A 23,621-nucleotide genomic window follows, 5' to 3' on the forward strand; every position below is an offset into this window, starting at 1 on the left:
ATTCTTTATCCACCCAGCCTCTATAAAACCTGTACTGGGTCAATAATAAACCACATTTGTAGTACTTCAAGGTTTATGTAATACTTTTCCCCCAATAGCATTTTGAGAAATGTTAGTCTTATCAGTCTATTGCCAAGGAGTAGCTAGTGGACAGAGCCCAAGATTTGGACGTCAAAAAGATCTGAGTTTGAATCCTGATTTACTCACTTACTAGCTGTGTGACCTTGGGCAAATCACTTAGCCTCTTTGTGCTTCAGTTTCCATATATGTAAAATGGGAATAGTAATAGAACTTACCTCACTATGTTGTTAGGATGATCAAATGAGGGTAATATGTAAAGTATTTTGCAAATCTTCAAGCATTATATGAATGTTGGTTATTATTATTGCACCCAATTTACAAAGGAACTGAAGCCCAGAAAGGAAAAAAATAGCTAGTCCAATTCATATAGTTGGGACAAGTCTTCTGAAAAGATCTGAGCTTTTTCTTTTTAAACAATGTCTTAATTACATTTCACTTTATCTTTATGAATATCTACTTCCCATTTCTCTCTTTCCTCATGAAGAAAACAAGAAAAACATAAACAAAAACTTTGTTACAAACATGAATAGTCAGGCAAAAAAAAATTCTTGGATTTAGGCTCAATCTGCATTCTATCAGAATGTAGGTAGTGGTCTAGAATTGTGGTTGGTCACTGGGTTGATCAGAATTACTAAGTTTTTGATAGTTATTGGCCTTATGCTGTTATTATTGTAAAAATGGTTCTTCACCATCTGTTTCACTTCATACAAGTCTTCCCAAATTTCTCTGAAATTATCCCTTTCGTTATTTCTTAAAGCATGAAAGTATTCCAACACATTCATATACTAAAACTTGTTTAGCCATTCCTCTTTTGATATATACTCTGAGTTTCCAATTTTCCTTAGCAGGTGCTTAAAAATGCTAGTTTCCTGGCTGCCACCATGCTTCTTTGTTGATCAGCCTCACCATACCAGGGGCTTTCAGTATTTTTGTGCAAAGTCCTTTTCCTTTTTCTTTTATCTCTTTGGCAGCATTATCCCTAGTAAAATGATATGGCTTGGTCCAAGGGTATGCACAGGTTAGTTAGGAGCTTTGGGAGCATAACTGCAAATTGCTTTGGGGAATGGCTGGACTGATGTATTTGCAGTTCCTACAATAATACATTAATGTGCCAATTACCTCTCAGTTCGTACAGCATTTGCCATTTTCCTTTTATTTTGTTGTCGTCAATTCTGCTAATCGAAGAGGTATGTGGTAGAAACTAATTGTAGTTATAGTTAGCATTTTTCTAGTCACTACTAATTTAGAGCACCCTCCCCTCCTCCCCAAATGGCAATGGATAACGTCTATTTCCTCTGAAAACTGACCAGTCCTATCTTTTTGACCATTTATCAATCACCACGGCTTTTCCCACCAAATCACACTATGCCTCCCTTTAATACTTCCTTCTGTGTGTAGGGCACTTTGGGGACAATCATCTCTTTAAGCAATCAGGATAAGCATTGTTATCCTTGAGAGCAGTAGTCTGGTTTTCTCCAAACAGGAATGGCTCAGCCCAGCGAACTGTCCAAGGTGACACACATACACATACGCACGTACGTACGTACAGACACACACACACCTGTGAGTGTCACAACCAACTCTCAAAGCAGGGAGCCCAAGGCTCTACCACACCCACACGCACACGCGCGCAAACACAAGGCAGGTGGAGGAGAGAACTACCCCTAACCTGGCGCGCAGTCAAGGAAGGGGAATGAATGAGTAACTGCGCATGCCCCTTTCCGGCACCCATACCCTCGTCTTCCGCTACCTGCCGCGGGAAGGCTGTTGGCCGTTGACAGGACTCGGTCAGGACCTCTGGGAAAACGAATTCACTCGACCGACCGTTCGGCAGCGAACTGCCCTGCTTTCCTTCACCCTCCACCCCTTTTGGAGGGTGGACAACCAAGCCTCCAGATCTGACCGACGTACGCCATCTCGACTACTACGTGTGACGGCACACGTAGCCGCGAGCGCAATTGATTGGCAGGGCGGAGCTAAAAGGAGGCGAGGCGCGCCAAGAGCGCGGAGGGGAGGTGGGCAGGGAGTGAAGAGAACTACAGTTCCCAGTTTCCTTCGCGCAATGTGAGATTTAGAGGTGGTGGGCGAAGATTCGGACAGGTATTCCCAGCATGCCCCAGCCTGGGAACTTTCGCCCCAGGGTAGGAAAGTCAGGCATGGAGGTCCCAACCACCTTCTTCCCGTCTAAAGGCGGGAACACTGTGGACACTACAACTCCCAGGTGCCGGCGCGCGGCTGCGCCTGCGCCTTGGCGCCCGTCGCCATCTTGCCCCCTTCTGAGGAACCGCAAAACAAACCCAATTCCTGCTGGCCCGGGTCTCGTCGGTGGAACCTTTTAGATGAGCTGCGAAAGGCCAGGCAGGTGGGTCGCCCCGGGGTCAGGCTTCGAGAGGGGGTGGCAGGTCAGCCTTGGCTTCCTGGGTCCGGCAGGGCTGAGGAGAGCGTGGTGTCCCCCCTCCCTCCTCCGCCGTGCCCATCCTCCGTTGTCTCCTAACGGGATTGGGGGGGCAGAGGACGAGGACTGGGGTTCAGGTCCTTTTGAGGACAGAATGAGGAAGGCAGGCCCAGCCTGGAACCGGAGCCCAAGAGTGGCCGGGGGGCGCCAGGGCGCTTGCTGCCGCCCCTGTCTCTTTCAAGAGGTGCCTGTGCTCGCAGCAGCCCTTGCCCTGTCTGGCCTCGCTGTCCTCCCTCCCCTGCAAAGCCAGGGGCATTCACCAGATGGTCCCCGAGGCCCCTTCAGCTCTGACGTCCAGTGTGATTTCAACTCCCTTCCTGCTCTGACATGCCGTATTCTAAGGTTCCGCTCTGACATCTTAGGTTCTAGGATCCAGCTCTGACATTCCGTGCTCTCGGTTCTGAGGACCTTCTCAGCTCTAACATCCTGGACTCTCTGTGTTCCAGGGTCCTTCTGGCCATAGCATTCTGTGTTCTCCATACTCTTGGGTCTTTGGGACTCGCTAACATCTTATGCTCTCCTTGAGCTCTAACACTCCATGCTGTCCTTGTTGGAGGCTCCTTTCCAGTCCTAATATCCCCAGCTCTTGGTGTGCTAGGGCCCTTCCCAGCTCAAACATTCCTATGCTCTCCATGTTGTAGGTAGGGTTCTTTCTGGGTTCGGTAGCGTTCTGTGCCCTCAGTGATCTAGTGTTCTCAGCTCCAGCATCCTGTGCTGTCTATATTCTAGGGTCCTTCCAACAGGAACATATCTATTCTCTTATCTGTCCTAGAGTCCATCCCAGCTCATTAATAGCCTGTGCTGTCCCTTTTCTAGGATCCTTCCTGGCTATATAACATCCTAGACTCTGTGTTCCAGGGTCCTTCCAAGCTCAATAATATCTTGTGCTCTCTATGATCTGGTGTCCATCCCAGCTCTAACATCCTGTCCTGTCCCTGTTTGAGGGCTTTTTTCAGTTTTAACATCCTATACTCTCCTTGTTCTGGGGTCCTTTCCAGCCCTAAAATTCTGTGCTCTGTGTTTTAGGGTCCTGCCCTGCTCTAATGTCTAATACTCTCTATGTTTAGGAGCTCTAACATTCTATATTCTTTGTGTTCTATGGTTCTTTTTAGCCTCTAAAATCCCATGCTCTCTATGTTCTAGAGTCCTTCTTGGTTCTTAAATTCCCTGTTTGTTGGCTCTTTCAGCTCTGAACTTTCTTGATTGGGAGTGTATGGGGCAGGGAGGCTACCATTGGCTTTAGTGGGGCCAGAGCCTCTGTCATTTGCTGTCCTGCTGGGACAGAGCGCCTTCCAGCTGTGGCACTGGGGCCTTCTGATGACATTGGGGGAGGGAAGACAAAGTGGGGATAGAACTGGCTGGCAGTGAAGGGGCTAAAAAGTGTAGGGGTTAGAAAAGTTAGGATGAGGGTAAGGAAAGTTGGAAGTGGTGGTGGGGGGATAGTTGGGTGAACTCTTGTTGCTGAGGCTGCAGATATGTTTGGAGGGTGGGAAGTATGGAGGGAGGTCCTTTTGTGCCTCTCTGTATTAGGAGGGAGAATAGGAAAGGTGGAATGAAGGCAAAGAAGGAAGCCTTGTGTGGAATGGTTTAGTAGAGTCCTCCTGTGCTGCTGTGTGCATGTGTTTGGGTGGTGGGGACTAGGGAGAGGAAGAAGCAAAAAAAGAACAGTAAAAAGAATGTGTCCATCTTGTGCTGAATGCTTGAGTTAGGAGGGAGAGGGAAAGGGAGTTGAGAAAGGTGGTAAGACTGAGCATGTTTATATAGAGGAGGCAGGTTCTGGGTGATGACATTTATGGAGGAAGATTGGTGGGTTTGTAGTGAGTCTTTAGCATGATGGGATAGGAGAATTTCTGTGGTGTTGGGCTGTGAGACTTGTTTTGTGACATGAAATGGTTTGTTTCCATAACCTTTGCCCAAACAAACTGATTTTTTCTTATGGCTTTGCACCCCTTTTGAAACTTGCTGTTCTGTCAATGTGTCTGCTCATTACTTGGCTTATTTAATTGTGATCAAAATGGATCCAGGTTAAACGAGGTTTAAAATGGACCCAGGTTAAATATTAGAGCGAATAGTTGACTCAAATCCTTATTTCATTAATATTGAACAGAAAGCATGGAGAACTTGTTGCAGGCACTGAAAGGCTTCTCTGCCCATTCCTCCACAGTGGGAAGCAGCTTTAGTGGGGAAAATGTATTTGCTCATGTTCCTTATTTCCTGGAATGTACTATTCCAGGTAATTTAATGGATGCATTTTGGTGACTTAAACTTATTTTTTTCTTATTTGTAGAGAATATAAGCTCTGTGGGGCTACAAAACAGGAGCAAGGATGCCTGTTGTATGGCCAACCCTTCTGGATCTCAGCAGGGATGAATGCAAAAGGATCCTTCGAAAATTGGGTAAGGTATCATTTTGGGACCCTGAATTTTTATGAAGTATGTTATTCTTCTGGAATAATATTCATTTAATGATGATTTTAATCATAATAACTCCCTTTTCTTTAGTGCTCTATGGTTTACAAAGCACTTTGCTCACAAGAACTAAGAGATGGGTAGGATCTTCATTTTTCAAGTGAGGAAATCTAATGCAATGGGGATTCTCTGGGGTCATAGAGGAATAAATTGTTCAAGTCAGGGCTTCTAGGTTTTCTGACCCTCAAGACTCACTGGTGCTTTTTCTCCTCACACCAGTGGAACTTAGACCTCAGTTTAGTTCAACTAATATGAAGTAACTAAAGCTCAGAGAGCACAGTGGAGATGAATAATAAGAAGTTTATATAAAACACCTTCTCTGTCCTCCTTAAGCTTTAATTCTAGTAGGAGGAGAAGATCCATGCCCAGATAATTGTACTAAAACAATAATACATGAAGACATTAGATTAAAAAAAAAAACAACAAAAGAATTTCAGAGTCTGGGACCTACTCTTTTGTGTTCTTTGCATTCTACCTGTTTGTAATAACTATTGTATTTGACATTTTGGTAGACTTCCTGTTATAATAAAGTAATCACATTTTAATGTCAATAGTTAGCACTAATCTAAAAATTAATGGGAGATATTAGTTTTGCCATCCTGGAATGATTCTTTTGGTTGGGATCTCAGTTTAAAGCATTGTACCCTAGTGGAAAGACCTATTTGGGAGCCAGGATACCAGGGGCTTCACTTGCATTTCTTCTTCTTTTTTTTTTTCTCTAAAAAGCCTTGCCTTCTATTTTAGAATCTATATTATCTTTTTCAAGGCAGAAGAATGGTAAGAGGGAGGCATTTGGAGTTAAGTGACTTGCTCAGTGTCATACTGCTATGAAGTGTCTAAAATCAGAGCATTTCCTTTTTTGAGTGTGAATTTGGGCAAGTCACTTTAACTCTTTGTCCTTCAGTTTACACATCTGTAAAATGATGGATTTGGACTTAATGACTTCTGAAGACCCTCTTGGCTCTAAGCTCCTAAGTGTGCTGTTCTAGCACTTAGAGCAATTCTTTCTTGGTTACTTTTGTTTTTCTTTTAACTTTTTCTTCCTGTGTGCCAACTTTTCAGCCTTCAGGGTCTTCATTTTGCCTGTAGGATAAATAATAAACTTATTAATCTGGCATTGAAAGTTTTCCACAATCTAGCTTTAAATTGACTTTCCACCCTTTCTTCCTATTCCACACCTTCCTCCAGTCTCCATTCTAGCCAAACTAGATTTGATGGATGGATGTTCTTTAATCTTCTCCTGCCTTCTTTTACAACTACATGTAACATTGTCTTTCATGCCTTGAATATATTGTCTTGCTCTGCTTACTGAAATGCTTCTCTCAAATACGACTTCTATAAAAGTTTGCCCCCACCCCCAAGATGAAAAATGATCTGCCTCCTTAGATTTTTCTGAGAGCTTTTGTTCTGATTTCCCTTTTGCTCTGATTATATTTTCCCTCATGTCATCCTTGTGTTGTATATATTGTATTCCACTCCATTAGATTATATGCCCCTTGAGGACATAGACATTGTTAGTTTTCATCTTTGCATCTGCAATGCTAGGTATAGGAGCCTTCCTTGCACATAGAAGCTTAATAAATGTTCTGGACTGATGTTATGGTGACTTGTACATAGAAAATATTTCATTTCACAATATGTACTCATTTATTTCATTGAATAGTGATGAATAAACAGCAGCTACTTTAAAACATTTGCTCTGGCAGCAGAAGATCAGTTTGAGGTATAAAGGCTTTTTTTGGCTTTGCATCAGGAGATTAAAATTAAATAGAAAAGTGTGACCTTTAGCTCCAAACATATCCTACTCCCAGTTTGAGCTGTGCCAGTAAAGTTATAGTGGAGCAGAGGCTGAACAAAAGAAAACAGATCCCAGAGCACAATGTCATTTAGTGTCCTTTGGCTTTGGAAGGGTGAGGGTTGGCAAGAGTTTGAGGCTATCTTTATTGCCATCCTCCTTCTATTAAAACAATGAAAACTTTTGCATTGCTCTCAAGTATTGGAGTTCTGTTGAAAATTTTAGGAGGAAAGCCCTATTTTAATGATTACTAATTTTAAAATAAGCTTTCCTTTATTTTCTTTGATTAAAATCAAGTTTAATACAGGATAATAAATTCAAGTTTTACTTAAGTAAAAATGATTTGAGAGATCATTTCTTTCTCTTGCACCTGTAGGGGTTGTAAATACCTCTTTTTCCAATTGATATACTCTAAGTGATGCCCAAAGAAGCATGCTTAAGAGAGAATTCAGTCTTATAGAGCAAGTGCTACAGTGTAATTAAATGACTGATTTGTATAAATTAAAATGTTTAGGGCTTTGTAATATAAACACTAAAAACAATTTAGTTTATAATGTGTTTATGCTGTGATTTTATAAGGCAATTAATACTTAAGTGTCTTCAGAGGTAACACTTTAAGATAGTTTGGCAACCAGGATAGCAATAGGAAATAGATAACTGTACCCTGGTTGCTGTACCCTTAATGGCACTCATCAGACATAACCAAACAGTGCAGAAAAATGTGAAAAATCATGGTGTTACAGTGGAAGGCTTTATATTACAGGTGGATTTCTGAAGTATTTCACAAGGAGGAGGAGGAAATGACTTGGAATACATGGCTGAAGTCAGTATTCTGGCTTTGTGTGAGGTTCCACAGACTGCTTCTATTTGTAATAATTAAGTTAGAATTAAACCGTGTGGAAATGTTGTCAGCATTTAATTATTTTTCTTCTCATTAAATTGTTGATCCTCAATTACCTAAAACTCAAAATGTCCAAAACTAAATTAATCTGCCCTCCCTCTCCTATTCTAATAATTTCTACTTTCTGAGTTCCCTATTTCTGTTAATTGTATCCCAAATTTCTTAATTACCTAGGATTCTATCTTTGGAGTTGTTTTTGATTCTTTCTGTTTTCCCAGTATCTACACTTCAAATCATTTGCCTTTTTTTTTTTTTTCCTTTATGGTATCTCAAATTCAACTCCTTTCTATTCCTACTACCACCATTGTAGTTTAGGCCTTTATTACTTTTCACAAAGATTCTTTCAGTAGCTTCCTAATTGCTCCCTATACTCCCAGTCTATACTCATCCTTTCAATTCATCTTGTGTATGGCTATCATATAATTCTTTACTATGATTATGTTATTTCCCTGCACAGCATTTTGTGGTCTCCCCATTGATAACTGAATAAAATGCAAACTCCTTAGTTTGGCATTCAAAGCTTTCTCTGATTTGGCTTAATTTACTTGTCAGTTTCATTTACAGCTACTCTATTCAACAATAAAACTGAGCTATCTGTCATTCCCTAAGCATACCTTTGCTTGCACCTTTCTGTATTCTATTTCTATCTTGAATATTCTTTACTGCTGCTGCTTGAAATGTACTGACTTGCATTGCTTTTTGTATGTATGTATGTCTACATTTACAAGAATATAAAATCTTCAAGGCCTAAAATCATTATCTCATTTATTTTTGTATCTTACTTTACATCTCTTTGTTTTAGTTCCTCCACTTGTGGAATAAACAGAATAGAGTAGGGGATTATTAAAGATCTTTCTGTCTCTGGAATGAAATTAGAATATAGAATTTTATGCTATTTCATTCTGGGTAGTAAAATGAAATTGCCTGGCACTAGGGCCTGGCAGACTTTGTCTGGGAGGGTTATTCAGGCTCTCTTTATCTGAGAAAAAGCAGAGGATGCCTCATAGTCTCTCTTTGGTGCTTCTTCTGCCATCAGATGATGGGGAATAAGAACAGGATGAAACTGTTTAGAAACCTAGACTGTTAGACTTGGAAGGAACCTTAGAGATGTTCTAGTCCTCTACCTAATTTTATTGATGGGGAATTTGAGGGCCAGAGAGGGGAAATGCTTTGCCCAGGTCATACAGCAATTACTGATAAAACCAGAGCTAGAAATGACACCTGCTAAAAGCTTTTAATACTTTATAGAAATGCATTTTTTAGGAATGACTAAGAGAAGCATTTGCAGGTAGGCTAGTGAATGAATCCCCTATGAGATTTCCATAGTTTTATCAGAACGCATTTGGAATTCTGTAACATCAGACACATGGCATCTTAATGGCACCATCATCCTCCCAGGGTTATCAGCCTTAAGTCATCTTTGACTATTTCCCTTCCTTCATCCCATAGAGCCATTCATTTGGTGAATTATTGAAATGTTCATTGAATCCAGCTGCTTTTTGTTCTCAGTGGACCTTCACTAGTTTAGGCCTTCTTCATTTTTTGTTGACAATTGTAATGGCTTCCCGACTTGTTGCTTATAGCCAATCTCTTTGTTTGTATCTATTTGTGCTATTTGCAGAAAATCTTCAGTGGTTTCCTATTCCCTAAGAAAATATAGACTCCTGACTGGCTGTCAAGACTCTCCATAAACTGGCTTCAGGTTACCTGTTTAGCCTTATCTTATACTACTCCTCTTCTCTGTCCTATCATTATTAGACTATGTTCTATTCCTTTTTTATTCTGTCCTCTCCTACAGCTGTCTGCTTATGCTCTTTTTTTCATGTCTAGAATAGTCTCTTCTAGCTTCTGTTTACTGAAATCTCTTCCCTCCTTTGGGTCAACTCATGTTACTTTATCCTAGTAGTCTTTGCTAGCCCTTTCTCTTCCCATCTCTCCTAACTCTTGAAAGTAATTTCTCTTCTCTCTGTTTATCTCCTTTCATCCCAACCAATCATCCCCCTTCTCCTTGTCTCTTTCTTTCTCTACCCCTCTTTCCGTCTCTTGCTCTCCCTCCCTTCCATACTCTCTTCCTCCTTCTCTCTCTCTTTCCTCTCTTTGTTTCCCTCTCTCTTTCTCTCTCTCTTCCTCCCTCTCCTTCTCTCTCCATTTCCCTCTCTCTCTCCCCTAGCCCTTTCTTCCTCTCTCTCTCCCCCTCCCTCCCTCTCCACCTCCCTTTCTCTCCTTCTCTCTCCCCTCTACATCTTCTCTCCCTTCCTCTCTCTCTTTTTATATAAGAAGCTTCTTTATTTCAACTTAATAAAATTTATACTCTGATTGCTTGCACACTGTACAAAATATTCACTTAGCTAAATAACTAAGACATAAATATTATTACAAACAGCATTTAAATCCCCTAAGTAAGACCTCCTGACCCAGGCAGGGGTGTTCCTGAGATCCTCTCTCTCTTTTTCCCTCTCTCTCTCCCCCTCCCCCTTCTTCTCTCCTACTTCTATCCCTTTCTCTCTCCTCTCTCCCCCCTCTCTCTTTGTCTCTCTTTCCTTCCCTCTCCCTCTCTCTTCTTTTCCCTTTCTTTCTCTCTCTGTCTCTTCTCTTTCTGTCTCTCTCTTTCTCTCTTTTTCTCTTTTTCCTTTTTCCTCTCTCCCCCCTCCCCTCATATACATCAGAAAAACTTGAACATGCCAGATGTTTTAGAAATGTTTTCACTGAATTAAATCGCCTTACTGGTTACTCAGTCATTGGGTTTCTGGTAACCTGTCTTGGTTTCAATGTCTGTATAAAATGAAATGTTTTCTTTCAGATTTATCCTTTAATGTATGTTTCTGCCTGATGCTTGAACAACAACCCTTCTTAGCAAAATGAAGCATTATGAATTTGTTTAGGATGTTTTAGCAATAGAGTTTTTATTTTAAAAGAAATTTTTCTTTGATTTGGCTGATTTGAATGTTTCTTGCAGAGAAATATCATAGTACACATTACTGACTAAAGAACATTAAAAGTTTATTATAAAAGTTGGTTTCTTCCTTTTCTAGAATTGGAGGCATATGCTGGAGTTATCAGTGCCCTGCGGGCACAGGGGGACCTCACGAAGGAAAAGAAAGATCTTCTTGGGGAACTCTCAAAAGTTCTTAGGTAAATATCTTATTTTAAATGTGATAAAATTTTTCATTTCAAGATTTCATTATAGTTAGTAAATGTATATTAAGCACTTACTTTGTGCCAGGCACTCTGCTAACAGTGAAGACAGCTCTTAAGGAGCTCACAGTCAGAATAATATAAGACTGTAAAGCATTAAAACGAATTATGGTATCCACCATAATACTTTATGAAACAAATTCTTATTTTTCACATTATTGGTGCTGCTAGGGGAATCTCAGATTCTAGTCATGACTTGTGACCAATATTCTGGTGGCAATATTGATTAGTTGTGGGATTATAGGATTTTGAGCTATAAGAGACTTGGAGATCATCAAGTCTAATCCCCTCACAGATAAGGAAATAGACCCAGAGAGAGGAAGTTACTGTCCAAAGCTATATAGATAGTGCTAGTCAACATTCCAACCTAGGTTTTCTGATTCCACATCTAGTCCTTCTGTTATACCATGGAGCTATCTTGTACAAGTAGAGACTGTATTGAGGCAGGTTTTTGTTAGGTCCATAGGCTATTTGGTGTACTTTGATGTCCTTGAATATAGACAAGGAGGTAGGGAAAGCTGACTGTAAGTGATAGAAGTTCCCTTACCTAAGATCATATGTAACATCAGGAGATAACATGGTAATCGTTTAACAACTGGAATAGACCTTAGAAGTTATCTAGTCTAACCCCCTCATTTTGTAGATGAGGAAATTAATGCCTTGAGAGCTTTAGGGACTTACACAAGATCACAAAGAAGGTAGCATGTAGCAGAGCTAGTACTCAAACCCAGGACCTTTGTCACTAAATTTAGTCTTGTTTGTAGCCTACCTCACTACTTCCAATAATAATATTCAAAAGTTTACCCTTTTGTAATGCCTTGAGGTTTACAGTTTGCTTTCCTTACAGCAACTCTATGAAATAGATAGTTCTCTTAATAATAAGTATTATTAGTCCTATTTCATAGAATAAGAAACTTGAGGTTCAGAGGGATTTAAATTATATATTCCCAATCACAACTGTTTACTGTCAGAACCAGATTCAAATTCAGGTCTCTTGACTACAAGTCTAGCACTATTTTCACATCCAATGGAATACATTGTGACATTTGATTTAGAGATGAATGATATCTCATAATCGCTTCTTAGTATTTCAGAGTAAAGAACAGTTGAAGAATCTAGGGTTGTTTATCTCTTGGAGTAGAGAGCTTGGAAGTATATAATAATTATAAAAGGCATATATTGTTAGCTCCTCAGATGGGAACTGGAAATTTCCATACTGGGTATCCTCCAGCACCTAGCATGTACACCTAGCTTTGTGTACATAATAGGCAAGGTGTGAGTGAAGTGAAGCAGAAAGTATTAAACATTTTGCCATGTGCAATGCACTGTGCTAAGTGTCGAACATGCAAAGGCAAAGAATGGGCCCTGTCTTCAAGGAGTTTACATTCTAGTACAGGGTGATAGCATGTATAAGAAATGATGTTTTGCTTTTTAAAGTCAAAGGGATGGTAAGTGGATCCATCACAGAATGGATTTATGCACTCTTTTTTCCCCCTCCCTTCTCTTCCTTGTTATTTTCCCTTCCCTCCTCTCTCCTTCTGTTCCCTTTCTTCTTTTTCCTTTCTTCCTTCTTCCTTCTTCCTTTTCTCCTTTTCTCTTTCTCTATTTTTTCTCTCAATCTTGTCCAAGCTAGAAGTACAACAGCCAGTTAGAGGCCCAGTTTCACTGGTGATTGTCCTGGAAGTTTTAATCTGCTCTGTTTATGAAATGAACCACATTTCCTCTTCTTATGCAACCTAGTGACCTCCTGCTCCTTGGAGGCTCATAATACTGGTGTTCAACTTAGTGTGGACAGCCAATTGGCTTTAATCCTCTTGCCAAGTGATCTGCCAATCTTACCTTCCTGTAGCTGGGCTTGCAGGCTTGGGCTATCACATGCACTCATATACTTTCTAGTAGCTGATGTGGTATTGATTTGATGATGATTCCAGAGCTGGAATTAAATTCAGCAGACATTAGGCGGTGGTGGTGGTGGTGGTGGTGGTGATGATGATGATGATGATGGTGATGATGGAAGGGAAAAAGGGATATGATCAAGGAGGACTACACATAAGAGGTGGCAGGATTCTATTTGATTTGAAGGAAGATTAGAATTCTAAGAGGTAGAAATGACATGTTAAACTTGAGCAACCAGTTGGTCAGTTTGTCTGTAATATAGACAGAGTGCATGATGTGAAATTTTGGAGGGATAGTCACTCTAGCAAATATTTGTTGAATTGAATTGTTATCTGAAAGAGAGAGAAGAACTTGGCCCAATTAATGGAAGTTTCAAGGAATAGTATAAACAAAAATTTCCATCCATTTAGAGCTCTCTGAAAATCAAATAGACTGTCATTAGAGGTAGTGGTATGAATTCCTTCTCAGGTACATATTCAGAGTAGGCCTAGATGAATACTTGTTTGGGGCTCTTTTTGTGTAAAATGTAAAGGTATCTTTAATGTCATCTAATTCAGCTCCTCCTTTTATAGTTGAGGAAACTAAGACCCCAAGAAGCAAAATAAGTGTTATCAAAAGATGTCCATCTTGAGATAGCTGAGATGGCAAAAGGGCTTCAGCTATTGATAATTAGATTCCTTGGATCAGAGTTTGTCTCTTTGCATCCCATTTGGACTGTTTTTAGACAAGCTAAACAATTTATGGTGAAAGTGATTTTATAATTGGTCTAATATCTTTGTCAGAAAATTTTCTGTTTTTAAATAAAGTCTCCCTTAAATTTAAAACTATTTTTTCTTGTTCTTTAGTATAAATGAAAGTAATTTCTTTTTGTATTTTTCATGAACTTAAGGATATTATTAAGGCACTACAGTTTCAGAACTAGCTATTAGTTATTAGACTGTTCATGAAATGTAATCTGTTTAGTCCTTTAGTATTAATTTCATTTTTGTTTATTCATTATCAGTAGGGGCATTATATCAGTAATGTGATATGGCATAACCAGTGAGTCGAGTAAAATATTATTATCCTGTTGGCAGTTTTCAGTGTAGAGAACCACATTTGAGTTTGATTATTGTCATAAACAGGTTAGACTATCTTACTCTCTCAAATCCTTTGTTTTATTGGGCATAGAATTGAATATTCTCTGAGCTAGTGGCCCATTTCCCTCTTCGTGATCTTCTTGCTAGACGATTGTCTTTCTTCCCCTTGAGCAAAGAGGTAATGTAGTGGAGTAGTGGCAGCAACGCTGGATTTCTGGAGTTAGAGGGTCTGTGTTCAAATTTTGAGTTCTGTTACTACCACTGGGACTTTGGGTGATGATGTTGATGGCGATGGTGATGAAGATAACATTGGTGATGAAGATGTTCGTGGCAATGATGATGATGATGGTGGTGGTGGTGGTGGTGGTGGTAATAATGATGTTAATTTCTATAGTGCTTCTCAATCATGACTTTGTGAGGTAGGGAGCACAGTTATTGTTTTCCTTATTTTACCAAAGAGAAAAGTGAAATTTCATGAGGTAAAGGGATTTGCCTAGGGTAGCACAACTAGTAAGTTTCAAATCTGGAAGGTGAGCCCTGAATCCCTAATGCTTAAGTTCAGTATATTCTCCCTTATAGAAAACTGCATTTATCTTTCTGGGTCCTCTCCATAAAATGACAGGTTCAGAGTAGGTTATCTCTAAGGTTCCTTCCAGTTCTAAATTCTATAAAATTTCAATACCTAATAAAACTGCTCATTCCATTGTTGGAAAACTGTAATTGTTAGAAAGTTTTTCCTTAATTTAAATTGAAATCTACTTTGCTTTGATTTCTTTTGGTTCTAATTCCTTTCAAATATTTGAAAGGCTACCTTCATATACCCTTAAATTTTCAGTTACTTATTTGGTCAGACTGGAGTCTGTACTTTCCTCTCAGAATTTGAGTTGTCTAAAACCTGAATTGAACCTATATACTTTTTTCCCCCTTGTGTACACACACACACATGCATGCATGCAGAGGCACACTTTTTCAGCAAGTATTTGTTAAAATACCTTTCTAGGTTAATAAGGTTGAAAAGACGGGGGAAAAAATGACAGTTCTTGCTCTTGAAGAGCTTAGAACTTAATAGAATAAAAACAATTACTTACATGATAATTTACAATTTTGTCCTTATCTCCAAACCTATAGCTTTCAAACTATTATTAAGGGCACCATCATACCTCTCTCCTTCAGGTCAGCCTCTTTGGTGTCATTCTCAACTCCTCATTCTCACTCAGTGTTATCTGTTCAGTTTCTAAATTTCTCAGATATGTTACGTTGTCTCCACTCACACAGCCACAAATACAGCTCAGGCCCTTATCATTTCTTTTCTAGAATACTGGAATAGCCTCATAATTAGTCGTCTCCCTGCCTTAAGCTTCTCACTACAGTCCATCTCTCACAGACCTGTGAGTGATTTTCCTAAAGCATAGGTATGATCATGTGACACTAACCCTCTTCTCCACCTTGCTCTCCACTAAGTAATCCTCCTGTGTGACTCTCAGTTACCTTTAGGATCAAATACAGATTCCTTTGGCCTTTTAAGCTCTTTATAACCTGGCCTATCCCTGTCTTTTCTGTATTCCCACCGTGCTGGTCTAGCTAGTCTTCTTACTGTTGTTTATTCCTCTTTCCCCCCTTCTTGATACCTTTGCCCTGGCTGTTCTCTGTGCCTAAAATGTGCTTTTATCTTCACCTCTTATAATTGCTGGCTCCTTTTAGTAGTGTATATGGTATGCAGATGGCCTTTGTTGAGCCCCCCAACTCTAGTGCCTCTCCTCTAAGGTTACTTTGTATCTGCTCTTTACTTAATCTAGTATAAACCTATATATGTATGTGATGTCTTCTTCGTTAGAATGTAAACTTCTTGAGGGCAGAATAACTGCTTATTGTGTGTATCCTCAGTGCTTAGCACACTTCTTAAAACAATGTTTAATAAATGTATGTTTTTATTGATTATAGTGTAAAAGACCTAAAAGAGAGCTCCTTGTAGAGGGTCTAGGATAGTTTAAGAGAAGGAAGATTAGAGATTAGGGAAAACTGTAGAAATTTCAAAACAAGAACCTTGAAGTGTAAAAAAGATTTAAACAAGTATTGCTGAGAGGGGCTTTCATTGCAGATGGCCTGCATGAATTCCCAATGACAAGAAAAGATTGTAGTGGGGCAGCTGGGTGGCTCAGTGGATAGAAAGCCAGACCTAGATAGAGGAAGATCTGGCTTCAAATATGACCTTAAATGCTTCTTGGTGTGTGACCTTGGGTAAAGTCACTTAATCCCAGTTGCCTAGCTCTTACTTCTCTTCTGCCTTAAAACTGATACTTAGACTTGATTCTTTTTTAAAAGTTTAATAAAGATATTTTATTTTACAAGTTATATTTAATAACACTTTCCCACATAAGTTTTCTAAAGTTATTTGATCCAAATTGTTGTCTTCCTTTCCCTCCCCCTCCCAGAGATGGCAAATAATCTGATCTGGGATATACACATACCATCATGCAAAACATGTTTCCATGTTGTTTATTTTTGTAAGAGAATAATTATATAAAACCCAAATAAACTAAAGTAAAAAATAGTATGCTTTGATCTGCTTTCTGACTACAACAGCTTTTTCTCTGGAAACAGGTAGCATTCTTTGTCATAAGTCCTTCAGAATTTTCCTGGATCTTTGAATTGCTGATTGTAGCTAAGTCTGACAGTTGATCATTCCACAATATTCCTGTACTGTGTACAGTGTTCTCCTGGTTCTGCTTATTTCACTCTGCATTAGTTCATGCAGGTCTTTCCAGTTCTTTCTGAAGTTGTCCTGTTCATCGCTTCTTATAGCATAATAGTTTTCTATCACCACATATGTCATAATTTGTTCAGCCATTCCCCAGTGGATGGACATCCTTTTAATTTCTAATACTTTGCCACCAAACGAATAATATGAATATTTTTTTACAAGAAAGTCTTTCTCCCTTTTTTATGTCTTTGGGATACAGGTCTAGATGATATTACAGGATCCAAGGGTATGCACTGTTTTATAGCCCTTTGGGCATAGTTCCAAACTGCTCTCCAAAATAATTGGATCATTTGTAAGATAGGGGCTGTTCACAACAATGCATTAGTTTCCCAATTTTGCCATATCCCCTCCAACATTCATCACTTTCCTTTACTATCTTATTGGCCAATCTGATAGGTGTGAGGCATTCCTTAGAGTAGTGATGGGCAAACTGTTCCCCGAGGGCCAGATCCAGGCCATAGTTTGCCTATCACTTCCTTAAGCAATTCCCTAATCACTATGCCCCCAAGTCCATATGTAGTGATTAGGGAATTGCTTAAGGCAGTGATAGGCAAACTATGGCCTGGATCTGGCCCTCGGGGAATAGTTTGCCCATCACTGCCTTAGAGTTTATATTTGCATTTCTCTAATCAAGAGTGATTTGGAACATTTTTTCATATAGTTATTGATAACTTTGATTTCTTCATCTGAAAACTGCTTGTTTATGTTCTTTGACCATTTGTTAATTGGGGAATGACTTGTATTAGGAATCGATTCTAAACGGAAGGTAAAAGTTTAAATTAAAAAAGAAGAAGAAGAAGAAGAGATTGCAGGCCAAGAAATGGGAAATCTACTACAGGTTACCTGTAGCAGATTAATCTCACTGTAGGGAAGGGAAAGAAGGGATTGGTTCTGACCAATATGATATTTTGTTGCTTTAAAACATGAATATAAGTGAGAAAAAACCTCTATAATGCTTTTTTTTTTTGGACAGTATTTCAACAGAACGCCATCGTGCTGAAGTGCGGAGAGCAGTAAATGATGAACTGTTAACAACAATTGCACATAAGTAAGCTATTAGTTATATTACACATAATTTTTTATAACAGCTAGAGAACAGTGTTCCCATTATATAATAGATACCTGAGTCTTTTATCTTTATGGTAATGTCTTCATTTACTCAGGGAAGCTGACTATAGAATTGAAACTGTACTGTTGTTCTGTTATGTTCATCATTGTTTGATCAAGAAGATAAACATATGCAGGTTAAATTCAATTGCATTTAAACTTCCATGTAACTTGGAGAAAATTAAGCTATAGTTGTAGCTGAAAACTCATTTATATGGAATAATACTCAATTCAACTGAATTTCATTGTACACAAAATTGGATGATTCCTTCATTTTCTGTAATAGGATTTCACTTGCATATCATTGTATAAGTAAGAAATACAAACTATCTGGTATTTGAGTCTGAGTAGCCAATATATATTTTTTAATTTGTTTAGTATGGTGTTCTCTACTTTATGAGATGAAACTTGGATTTATGAAGATCAGAAGTTGTAGAATAGGTCATTCACATTATAGAATAATTAATGTTACAGCAAGTAACTCACCTGTGCTTTTAAATATTTTTATTTTGAATTTTGAACTTTTATCAAACTCAATAATAAGAGGATGGGTGGCTCAGGTATGGTTTGACAAATCATTTGTAGGGGCTTCTGTCACCTGAAGAAAGAGCCACTCTGCAAAGATTATTTATGAAGTGATATACAAAAATTTAATTTGCACACAACTTTTCTGGAGTATATGTGTTTTACAGAATGAGAAATGCTTACTAAAATACATGTATTGTGTGTTTTTTTAAATCAATAATTTTAGTGTAAAAGCAAAGAAAAAATTAATTTACTACTATGTATTATAATGTGAGCCATTAAGTTTTGAATTAATTAGAAATATTACCCTTTGCTCATTTTTCCTAATCTGTAACCTTGATGACAGTAATGGTGATTAATATTTCATAGATAAGTAAACTGAGGCTCTGATTCTTGTGGTGATACTACTTTACTACATAGTAGTACTCTGAGGTTTTACTGTATTTCTTAGCCTTTTGAGGTATTTGAGAAGTATGCACTATAGAAATTTTGAACATTTTCATTGGAGACATTTGGCATTTAATTGGCTCACTGACATGGTTTTAGCATTCATATACTAATGCATTCCTCCTAAAGCTATAAGCTTTTGAATTGGAATGTTTTTCAAACAGTGTAGAGAATTAGATTCTACTTTGAGAATGGGTAATAGGAAGATGTTGTTGTTATTATTAATAATGAAAAATTGCTTTCAGAGGCTCTCAAATAAAATGAGAATCTTGGTAGCATTGTTCTTGGACAACTAGTTGTTAAGTTGATGCATCAATTTCATACTTAAAGGATAACATTTATTTAGTTTCCTTTTCCTTTTTTCCCCCTCAAAGAATGAATTTATCCTTATATTTGGGTGAGAGACCAAGTTACAGGTATGCAAATAGGTTATTATTATTTCAGGCTTTTACTTGTTTTTATTTAAAAATTCAAAATTATAGCTCTCAATTATTCAGGGGCATATTTTCACTGTATGAATTAGCCAGGCCCCTTGCTTTTCCTTTTCCTTCCTTTTCCTCTCCCCTTCTTTATGCTGACCACCTTTTAGCCATTTTGTTGCTTGGGAGTATCTTGAGTCAGAGGGTGGGAAGGGAGAGGAGTTGAAATTTAAATTAGTCAGTAGTCCTGGCAAAAGTTTGGTGGAGGAGGCAAAAATTACCAAAATGTCATGGGTTTCTTTAATCTGTTTGACCTCTCCCTTTCCCTCCTCTCTACATTAGCATGGATAATTGAGAGTTGGCTTTTACCTGCCTTATGTTCCCTTTTCTTCTTTTTTCTCCCTTTCTGATTTCTTTTTACACATGAATTTGACTTTTCTTTTTAAAGATTCTATTTTAGTATGTACATATAAACCTCATGGGTGTTTAGTGCTTTTAATTTAGTGTTTTATATTGTAATACTAGCTTGCCCAGATGTGCTTTTCTAATGAATGGAAAGGGTAAATGGCACTTGGTGAGGGAGGAGAAGTTCCCCTCCCCCACTGTCTCCTCCCCCTTCCCTTAGAAGTGCCAGCAGAGCATACTGTAGCTCCTGCAGTTCTTCTTGAGATTACCTGTGGGAGGTCTCTATACCTCCTGAGCCTGAGAAAACAACTAGAGCTGGGAAGGAATGCAGCTGGGGAGACTTGCATTCACAGATTCCTCTCCTCAAGCCAGGAGGAATGGAGCCAAGGCGAGGAGAAACCAGAGAAGACTAGGCACAAAAGGAGGGGGCTTGGGGAGGGTGGAAGAGAGGAAGGAAGGGAAGGATGGGAAGAGAGAACTTCAATGGGTAGGGTTCTTGGAATCCAACAAAAGCCTCATTTGTGGCTCTAGGTATATCTAAGATATGTTCCATTGTTATCCCATTGTCATTTCTTAAGTTCATAAATGTTTGGATTGAATTTAATTGAAAAGCTGTATTTGAACCTGTAAAGGATTTAGAACTAGAAGGGAATTTAGGAATCATCTAGCACAACTCCTTCATCTTATAAATAAAGGACAGAAGTATGCCAGAAAGATGCAGATACTTGCCTCAGATCACACAGTAAGTAGTAACAGAGCCAAGATTTTAGTTCAGACTCTACATCCAGCCATCTTATTGGACTGTGCTTAGTCACAGTAGTATGATTAGAAAACTTAGAATCTATGAGGCCAGTTCCAGCCAGCACTGATTCTAGGTAGATCAGAAATTCTTGGGGGAATCTGTAATTTCTGTTGTTTTCTCCAAGTTTAGGGCATGCACAGGATACATGTGAGGTATTTTTCAAGCACAGGGATTGTTTTTCTAAGGTTCTTAATGTTTCAGGGCCCAGCCAGTCCAAGACTTTTTTTTTTTTTAACCCTTTGTGTTAGAATCACTTGCCCAGGGTCACATAGCTAGAAAGTGTCTGAGGCCAGATTTGAATTCAGGATCTCCAGTCTCCAGCTGACTGGCTCAGGATCTGAGCTACCTAACTGCCCCGAGGCCAGAGACTTTTAAAATAGCTCTTTAAGATTAGTATTTATTTTATTTATGCTACCTCATTTAAACACTTATTGACATGCCATCAGTTCCATGGGGTAGGCACTACTGGTATTATCATTATTATTCCATTTTACATATGAAAAAGTTGAGGCTTGAGAGGTAAAGTGACTTGCTACTGAAATCTTATTCTAAATTCAGCTCTTAAACCTAGTAAGGTAAACTGCCTCTAGTATATACCTGACTGCTTCCTTGTGCATTTTTTCCTAACAAAGAGGGTCAGGGATTTCTGTCAACCACCTCTGGGATTTCTCCCAGTCCAGAATCCCCTGATTACATAAAGGGTTATATATAGTGGCCCTTTATTGTTCCTTATATCTGGGATCTTCTAGTGCCCCTGAACTTTTTCCTTTAATAAATTACTCAGATAACAAAATACAAATTATGTTTTTCATTCCCAAACAAATGTGAATTTCTCTCTGATGAACCTAAGTATTATATATTTAACATGTCACTTGCCTAAAATAATTTTACTTAAAAAAAACACTTTTTGGCTATGTCTTCATCTTTGGCTATGGTGGCAATATGTGGAGGATTTATAAATTCTTTGTCCAAGTTATAGTGCTGTCTGTACTGTTTTTTCTTTGAATTCATGCTCTTGGAATTCATAATCTTCCACAAAATGTTGGCATTGACCACCATTTAAGCAGTGCATTAGGGATGAAAATCTGCTTTAAAAGGTAAGTGAAGAACAACCTTCTTTGTTGTCTAATATTTAATAAGAAAGTGGATAGATGACAATCTAATAAAATTGATAGCTAAATAGTAGCAAATCGAAGGTATTTCAAACACCAGGAAAAAAAAGTGGAATAACTAATGGAAGAGTCTTATATTTTTTCCTTTAGAAATAATCTATTGCTTGTTCTTACTTCTCTTTGCTTCTTTCATTCTCATTTAAATCTCTTGCTTCAAACAGAGATTAGACTTTATAGGTATAATTTGTAACTAGAAAGTTCATTTTATACCCTTCTTTGTTAGGTGGGACTAATCTTAAAATGTTTCAGAGGAGATTTGCACACTTTCCCTTAGTGTAAATATTGAACTATTTTCAAGAAGCATTTCTCCTAAGCTTAGTTTTAATTTAAATGAAGCCCTTCTCATGTTGTATGGGAATTCGTTCTGTTCCGTAAAAGTGGATACCTGTTAGATAACAATGTTCAAATCAATGTGAATGAAATGAAAGCTAAGTTAACTGAAAAATTTGAAAAAATATAGTTCCTAGTTATGATTGTGTATAGCAGTTCATTTTGCCAGAATGTTGTATAGTTTTAAGTTATCAGTAGTAGAGAGGAGCTATTTAGAATGAAGGCATCATTTCACTTCCATTTCTAAAACTTCAATGTTTGTACACTTATCAGGCATTGAAGAAACAAAGTATATACATAGTCTTGGATTTTGTTTAGGCTATGTCTGAAATGTCTATTTTTGAAATGGGATCCAGAAAGACTGTGTACAGTGAAAAGAGGCTTAACCTAATATTCATTGATTGTGGTTGGGCTCTAAACTTCAAGATTAGCCAGTAGACAAAATCAGCTTGAAGAACCAAGTCAAGAGAAGTGACTCAGCTTCATTTGATGCCCCTTTTCCTTGTTTGAGTGTTATTGGGAAGTCATTTGCCAGAAGGTCTTTAGTGTATAACTAATTATGGTTTCTGCTTATTTCCAGGACTACTAGGTTTACCTAGAGTCAGCTTTGAGCATGAAAAGGATAATATAATATATATGCATACACACACAGTGCCATCCTTCTCTGCCTCTCTGTACCTTGCCCTCTCAGTTATTGCCTTAGGGCAGGGGGTCTTAACCTAATATTTGTGGCATAGATCCCTTTGGCAATCTGTTGAAGCCTATTGGTCTCTTATCAGAATGATAATTTTTAACAAATTCATAATTGAGGGAAATGCTAAATGTCTGTTAGATGTTAGTGAAAATAAAGATGTAATTTTTTTTCTCATTCAAGTTCACTGACCTGAATTCTATCCACAGATACCAAGTTAAGAACCCCCTGCTTTATCTTTTGCTATGGAAAGCTTACTTTGTCAAAACTTGCAATAAGTTTAGTTTTTATCAGCATCAATGAACATTCAATAAATCTGATTTGGAAGTCAAATGTTTCACTTTTTGGTTAATTAAACCAAATTAGGAAGTTGTAAGAATTCCTAAAAAAAAATTTGTCATTATTGATATCAAGTATAAAAAAAAGATCATTGGAGTCAATTAGAGACTCAATATTAAAAAATAAAATAAATTTAGTAGGGTAACTTTTAAAAATTCATATTTGTATTCTGGATATTTTGAAGTTTAATTTATAAAATTAAATTTGTAGGTTCCTAATTAATATGTGAAATAACTTCAAACCCTAATTATGGTCATTGGTTTTGGTATTGCTGCTTTAGAACAACTCTCTGCTATGCAGTAACTGTCTCACCTCAATAGTCATGTTTGGTTGGAAAATATATAGTTTGCTTTTTTAGCAACGGAGAACACTTGCAGTGGCCTCTTCTTTTTTGTTTAGTATGTCTGGACCCAATAGCTCTTCAGAATGGTCTATTGAAGGTCGTCGACTAGTACCACTGATGCCCCGGCTAGTTCCCCAAACTGCCTTCACTGTCACAGCTAATGCTGTTGCCAATGCAGCTATCCAGCACAATGCATCTCTTCCAGTGCCTGCAGAAACAGGAAGCAAAGAAGGTGAGAGGAATAACATTTCTCCCAGGGCAGATGGTTTTAACTGTTTCCCTTTTCATTTTATGAAAATCTTATCTACATTTCTAAGTATTTTCCTCCACACTTTTAAAAGTTTTAAGATATAATGATGGATCAGCCTGGTCAGTGCTCAAGTTGGGATCTTGCACAGTTTGAGACTTTC

The 23,621-nt window shown here is 38.3% G+C and overlaps 1 protein-coding gene across 4 annotated transcripts in view; it reads left to right on the top strand.

Moving 5' to 3' along the window:
• The first annotated feature begins 4,862 nt into the window (after positions 1–4,862).
• Positions 4,863–23,621, top strand: part of EMSY (EMSY transcriptional repressor, BRCA2 interacting) — a 92,940-nt gene continuing 74,181 nt past the window's right edge. For 2 of the 4 annotated variants that reach the window (XM_044668158.1, XM_044668161.1), the window contains exons 1-5: positions 4,863–4,932; positions 10,733–10,832; positions 17,605–17,679; positions 19,085–19,126; positions 23,268–23,443. In XM_044668158.1, coding sequence (XP_044524093.1) covers positions 4,863–4,932; positions 10,733–10,832; positions 17,605–17,679; positions 19,085–19,126; positions 23,268–23,443 — 463 coding nt within the window. The remainder of the gene's footprint in view (positions 4,933–10,732; positions 10,833–17,604; positions 17,680–19,084; positions 19,127–23,267; positions 23,444–23,621) is intronic. The other 2 variants (XM_044668159.1, XM_044668160.1) reach the window with 1 other exon arrangement.

This window comes from Gracilinanus agilis, chromosome 3 (genome assembly GCF_016433145.1).
Source record: "Gracilinanus agilis isolate LMUSP501 chromosome 3, AgileGrace, whole genome shotgun sequence".
In the NCBI taxonomy this organism is placed as follows: Eukaryota; Metazoa; Chordata; class Mammalia; order Didelphimorphia; family Didelphidae; genus Gracilinanus; species Gracilinanus agilis.